This window comes from Belonocnema kinseyi, chromosome 2 (assembly GCF_010883055.1).
Source record: "Belonocnema kinseyi isolate 2016_QV_RU_SX_M_011 chromosome 2, B_treatae_v1, whole genome shotgun sequence".
Taxonomy (NCBI): Eukaryota; Metazoa; Arthropoda; class Insecta; order Hymenoptera; family Cynipidae; genus Belonocnema; species Belonocnema kinseyi.
The window spans coordinates 80,197,402-80,204,727 of NC_046658.1; the positions used below are offsets into that span (position 1 = coordinate 80,197,402).

Consider the following 7,326-nt stretch of genomic DNA (forward strand, 5'->3'; position numbering starts at 1 on the left):
AAATATTTAATCCTGTATCAACACGACGCCAATGCAGGGCCATATGATTCAAATAATTAAACTATTTTAGTAGAAAGTTCATTCTTTTAAATTGAAAAGTTTACTGTTACACTTTTGGTTTCGTATTCATGTTTTTTGGTTGAAAAAATAATTATTACGTTGAAAATTTATTAAATTTGATAAAAAATTAACAATTTTGTTAAAAAGTCATTCTTTTCAGTTGAAAACTCAACTGTTTTGTTACACATTCATTTTTTGGGTTGAAAATTAAACTATTTTAATAGAAAATTACACTATTTGGTTCAAAATTAACTTTGTTCATGATAAATCTAACTGCTTGGTAGAAAATTTGTCTATTTAGCTTGAAAATTCAACAATTTTGTAGAATGTTTTTTACTTTCGTGATAAAATAATCATTTTTGGTTTAAAATTCATCGCTTTTGTTCAAAAACTTCATCTCTTTTGTTTCTACATCAACTATTACATTTTTCCTTAATAATCAATCTTTTTGGTTTCAAAATTCCAGTACTTGGTTAAAACTTGAACTACTTTGTTAAAAATGTATTCTTTGGTAGAAAATTTATCATGTTATTTGAAAATTTATCTCTTTGGTTGAAAATGTAACTATTTTATTGATAAATTGTTGTTTTTTGTGGTAGAAAATTAATTTTGTGCACTGAAATTAAATTATTTCAGTTGAGGATTTCTCATATAAGCTGCAAGTTTATCTTTTTGGTAGAAAATTTTGCTATTTTGTTGAAATTAGTTTTTCTTGTTTTGTTTTTGATTGAAAAATAAATTCTGTTTCTTATGATTGAACTATTCTAGTGAAAGATTCATCATAAGTATATATCGCTTATAAAGCATGACTTTCTAATATACTGGTGTCCAGGAATCATGTATAACATGAGATGAGTAAAAAATGTAATTTAATCTTTATGTTTTGTTATTATTACTTGAGTGTTTATAGGTACTGCCGTAATAATAAAAAAAACTTGCGCAAATGACTTTCCTAATCGACAATATCACTTTTATAAGGTTTTCCGCAATACGGCAGAATATATGTTTTATTAACTTGTAAAACTCGTCCTAATCGAGGACCATATACTTATTTTCATAAAATCAAGCATGTGCTTTAATCATCCTAATTCACCCTAATCGTCCACGCGAGACAGTGATGGTATCTCGCCCTTCTGTTTAATCTTTCTTATCAGCGATTATGATCGAAAGAAGTATAGATACTATATATACTGTAATAACCCAAATGGTTGTACGAGTTATGAATTTAAATTGAATGCAATTTATGTCTATGTGACTATCTGATTCGGATGATCATTGTCAAACCAACAAGGGGTCGTTGGGGAAGAGTCGAATTAGGGATCTGATTTATGCCTTCTACTTTACCCCTTCTTGCTTCTGGATAAAGTATTGCATCTACAAAAGATTACCTGTCTCCACTTATACAACCTCTACAACCTAATATTTTTTTCTGATAGATTTTTTATAAATCTTGTTCTTATCATTCAACGAATCCAAAAAATTTAATCAAATGTACAAGTGATGCATCTTAAACCAGTTGTAAAGAAACGTTCATCAATCGGCTGGAATGGTTTATTTTCAAAAAATTGGAACTATTCTCAATTTATATCATAGTAAATACAGAGTTATTGTTTTTGCTGAGACGGCATCAGTGATGAGAACTAGGAAAAGCTTACACTGGACAAACGGGCACCCGACCAAAACTATGTGGGTTTCTGCTCGGACTATAAAATTCTAAACCTTTGCATTTTGAAATGGTAACGATAACGATAACTATTTCCTTCTCAAAAATAACTCACATATCATTCCATCAATACGAAAATCTATATACTATCTACTATCTATATACTCCTCAAGTTCTTTTAACATTGAAGAAAACTTTTAATTTCTTATTTCTAGCACAAAAGGGTCGGCTTATGACCCCGCCTATATCACCGCCTCAGTTATGTTTTAGCGCATTTTCCTTGGACGAGTGTCGTTACATCCCCGATGATAATATACCCTGTAATAATCGAGATGCGCTATGGCGAGTTGTGGGGGGTAGTATTTTAAATGCCAATGATTTCATGCCTCCCTAGGGTAATAAGGGGTGCGAGAGAGTCTATATAGCCTCTTCAACTCTTCTAACACCTTCAGTCGACGACAATCTGGACAAAAACGATAACGTCGACAAATCTGAAGAGTGAACCTAGATTATTCCTAGATATCAAAGTACCCTAGAATATGTCGATTTTTCTGTTATTTATATTAAATAATTCCTTAGATTAAATTAAATTCATCAAATTTTACAAGTGAAGAAAAAGGGCGATGGTTGAGTAATCATGGTGACATTGTGTCAATCGGATTAAAATATTCGTAAAAAGAAGAGAGGACATCTGTCACATAGTGGAAGGAATTTTTCTGACTGTTGTTTAAAATTAAGAGGCAGTGAAAGTAGCCTTCGAAATTGAACCAGTGCCGCTCGAATCAGTGATGTTTGAATCAGTGGCTGACAAGTCGGTTGGCTACGAATAGACGATCCGACTTTGGTCATTAAAACGAAGGTTGCCTAGATTTTTTAAGGAATGTGTCACCTACTGTCCTCGTCCAGAGCCCATCGTTTCTTGCACGTAGAGAAATGATCGTCATGGACACCAATCAATCCCAGTACCGCCGATATTGTAGGTATCTTTTTCCAGAATGAAAAAATTGACAAATGCAAACGAGACATCTTTATCCCAAAGTGTCATAAAAAATTATCGAATTCAACTATAATTAGTCATCTTTCACATTCGGTATCAAAAACGCTACCTGGGAATACAGTTTTATCTATTTCCAATCAAGAGAGTAAATAGAACTTGATTCTCACATTATTTATAAAGCTTTTATGTGAAAAGAAGAGAGGTTGAAATCATATTTGAAAAAAATCTGAAAGCAGAACCTTGGTTTTCTTGTTTGAATTCTTCCTCAAATCGTTAAAAAGTTTTTATTGCGCGGCAACTATGGGGAATTAGATTGGACTTTCATCTCGAAACCCGTCGTTTCAGGTATATTCTTAACTATCGCATAATGCAATAAGCGATGGAACAGACCTTGATGCGCTTATCTAAACCAACGGCAATAAATTGATGCTTGGATCTCGTAAGCGGTCTTTTTTATTGCATATTATTTCTCCTTTTTTCAAGGAAGAACTCTTTCGACTTCAGCCGAAGAAAAGTTACCTAACACATTTCTTACTGTCCTTTTCATTGAACTTCACCGTTACTTGATTTACTAAATGAGAATTTAACATTTTCTATAATTGGTGGTTGATTATTGAATCTTTTATAAATTTAAAGGTTTTAAGTTAATTTATTGAGAATTGTTTCTCATATGATTACAGGGCAACTGCATTCGCCGAGTGGCGATAGTGACAACAGCAACGGTAGTCAACGTGCTGTTGTAGTTCCTCGAGCTGAGGTCGAACAACAACATCGCCAAAGACATCAAAGACAAGCTTCCGTAACCAATACTATTCCTGCATTAACTTCTACCAATCACTCTTCAGCCATCACAACCACCACCGCCTTCACCGTAGCGTCAAGCATGCTTCTCTTGCAAACACAGGTAAGCCCAATTTTTAATTAACAACAATAAAAAACAACATAATTTGTACAAACAAATATTTATATTGGGAACATAATTTGTATTGGGAACATCAGCGCCAAAGAGACGTTTAGTACGTTTCCTGATTATAAATTTTAACAGAGTTTGCGAATTTTGCAACTGAGTAAGTTGCAAGTAAGTTACAAAATCACTTTCATATTTCAGTCTTCACACACTTTCCTCTAGATTTCCTTTTTTACCATTCTTTACAGAATTCTTACTTTTTCCTGTTTTAACCACCTTACCCTTTTTTCTCGTTTTTTCTCTTAAATGCGAACTGATTTAATAGAACTCAATGAGAAAATCCGACTGAAAATACGGAACTCATTTCATTTCGTTAAAAATTCTACTATTTGTTTGCCAATTGAATTATTTTGTTAAAAATGCAACTATTTTCTTAAGAAGTCATATTTTTTGGTCAAGCGTTCAACTAATAAGTTGAAATTTAAACTAGGTTGTTTAAAATTAATATTTTTAGTTAAAAATTTATCTTTTTGGTTTAAATTTTAACTACTCCATTTTTTAGAAAATTAAGTTTCTTGGTTGAAAAATCATCTTTTCGTTTAAATATTGAACTCTTTGAACTCTTTTATTGAAAATTCAGTTTTTTCAGATTCATCATTTAATTTTTTTTAATTTTACCTATTTAGTTACAAATTTATATTTTTTTTAGTTGAAAATTCGTTTTTTTTTTTGTTGTTAAAAATGAATTTCTTATCTGAAAAATTAATTCTTTTATTTCTGGCTGGAAATTTATTATTTATAATTAAAAAAATTAATCATTTGGTAGAAAAATACTGAGTTATGTTGAAAGTTCGTCTTATTGATCAGAAAATTAATCTTGTTCATTAAAAAATTCATCTTTTTGGCTGAGTATTCAATTATTAGGGTAAGAATTCACCTTTTATGATTTAATTAAAATGGTTAAAAATTCGTTTTTTTGTCAATTAATTTTTAAGTTGAAAAGTTGACGACTCATGTTTGGTTTGAAATAATACCTTTTTTATCTGATAATTCAACTATTTGGTTTCAAATTCATCTTTATTTAATGCAAATTCACCTATTCGGTTAAGGATTCAACTTTTTTGTTAAAAATTTGTGCTTTTTTAATTCAACTGATTGAAAAAATTCATTCTTTGGCAGAAAATGTATCTTTTATAGTAGAGAAGTCATCTTTCTTGCTTGTGAAATAACCTTTTGTTTAAATTTCAACTTTTTTGGATAAAAATTTGTCTAATAAAAAATGTACAATTTTGTCTTTAAAATTCAACTATTTTTGGTTCGATTTTTTAATTTTTTTTGCTTAAAAAATCAACTGTTTTTGATTAGATCTATAAATTTTTTGAGATTATTTGTTAAAAATTCAACTATTTTTTTTAAAGGACTTTTGTCCATTAAAGTTCATTTATTTGGTTGCCAATAGAACTTTTTGATTAAAAATTTATTTAACTGTTATTGGAAATTCGTCTTTCAGGGTTGAAAGTTCATCTTTTTTAGTAGAAAATCTATTTGGGTTGAAAACTGAACTACTGAAAGTGTTCAGTACAAAATAAAGAATATTTATCCTTCATTATTATAATCAAAACAGAATTGCAGGTTTTATCTTCATGAAAGTAAAAACCGAAAAATTCAAGAAACTATTGTTAAAGAAACAATTTTCGGTTAAGTTGATTCTTAAAGTAACGTCCAGTATCTTTTACGAAGTTAATTATTATAAACAATCCGTATATTTCTCTTTATTTTATAAATCTAAGTTGAAAAAATAGTATTTCCATCTGAACATAAGCGAGGGGGACAGTGTTTGAAAAATTAATAAGTACTTTTAGATTTAAAATATTTATCTCAATTTTAGTATATAAGCATTTATATAAGGGGAAATATTAGGAAATTCTTGTAAAGTCTAAAAAAATTATTTTTTAGATTAATAGCAAAAGGTTAGAATTTTAGGCACATTTTTGTATCTTTTTATTTATATCATTTTAGAAGAGTTTACCGTTTTATATTTGAAAATGATTCTCTCATTTTCTGTAAACTATTACTTAGAAACATTTAACATTTATATAAATAAATATTTTCGCAGATATAAAAAATAATTAAGGAAATTCGCAAAACTGCATATCAACTGGTTCTCTTTAAAAGAAGCAGCAAACTTTCGCGTCTGATAAAAATCAGTCTTTAACCTAGAATTCTCTATATTTCCAAAATAATCCATATTTCCCTTTAAAACTCGAATGGACACATTTTATTAAAAGATTCAGTGAAAATTTTTAAAACATAAGGAAATAGTTATTTATACAAGAATCTTTGCGGCTTCTTGCTTTCGATCGATTAAGATGTAATCTAAACGAGTTTTTAAAATGCATTAATGGAAAGTTTGATACCTATATTTAGTCTTGATTGGATTTTATGCATAATAAAATTATGTAAAGCTTTTATATAAAGATGCTACCATATAATATTATATGCAAGTTGTACATTTTTTCAATTAATTTGGATACTTGTATTTTTTTATCTTATCGCAAGTCAAAGTAAAAATCTCTCTACTGTTAGAAAATGTTTGATTGATCTAACAAGCTTAATTTTAATTGTTTCAAATGTTTGCAATTACATTTGTATATTCCTGAAGAACTACCATTATTGGTTTCATAATTTTATATGGTATTATTTGATCAAACTCTTAAATTATTCGATTACTCTAGCGTTATACACAAAAAATCGGTCGCAAAAATCATTAAAGGACGAACAAGATTTTCTACTTTTGCCTTTTAGGTTCACCGTTCATATTGATATAGATGTCAAAGAAACTTTTACAATATTGGAACAATTGAAGGTTATGTTGACGTTTTGCACCATATTTCGGTAATTTTAAACAATCATTAGAAGAATTTTTAGATTGTCATTCAGAATCAGTAATATAGCGATATAGATTTAAAAATATTATATATTATTTCAGAAGTTAAAATATAAATTGTCCATCAATCATCAAAAATATTTTCCTTTTTTGTCATTTTGATTTGAAAACTCGCCTTTTTTCAAAACTTATCCCTTTGTTAAAAATTCATATTTTTAGTTTGATTCAACTATTGGAGTAAAAATTCATTTTTAGTTGAAAACTAATATTTTTAACAGAAAATTTAATCGTTCCAACTATTTTGTTGAAAATTCAGGTTATTAGTTTTCAAAAATTTTGTTGGTAAAATATTAATCTTCATGTTAGGAATTTAATCTTTTTTGGTTAAGAATAAATCTGTTTAGTTGAAAATCCGACTTTTTTGATTGAATTCTACTGTTTCTTATTCCAAATTAAAATTTGTTTGTTAAGTGATAAAAATTTCTTTTATTTTTTGAAGATTCATTATTTCATCATTTTACAATTCGATTATTTTCGGTTAAAACTTCAACTACTTCGTCGAAAATGAACTTTTTTGTTGAAACTCCACCATTTTGTAGAGAGTTCGTCTTTTTATTTTGAAAATTTATCTCTTTTTCTAGCAGTTTAAACTTTTTTGTTGAAAATTAATCTGTTTTGATTGAGGATTCCATTATTTCATTGGAAATTTGAATTTTTTGGTGGAAATGTTTTTTATTTAAATTAAGATCTTTTTTGGTTAAATATCAACTATGATCTTTTTTGTTAAGAATTCGTATTTTTTGTATATATAT

At 28.4% G+C, this 7,326-nt stretch overlaps 1 protein-coding gene across 2 annotated transcripts in view; it reads left to right on the top strand.

The window, feature by feature from the left end:
* Positions 1–7,326, top strand: part of LOC117168343 (nuclear receptor subfamily 4 group A member 2) — a 100,562-nt gene that overhangs the window by 75,728 nt on the left and 17,508 nt on the right. For both annotated transcript variants that reach the window (XM_033353921.1, XM_033353920.1), the window contains exon 2: positions 3,401–3,624. In XM_033353921.1, the coding sequence (XP_033209812.1) occupies positions 3,401–3,624 (224 nt within the window). The remainder of the gene's footprint in view (positions 1–3,400; positions 3,625–7,326) is intronic.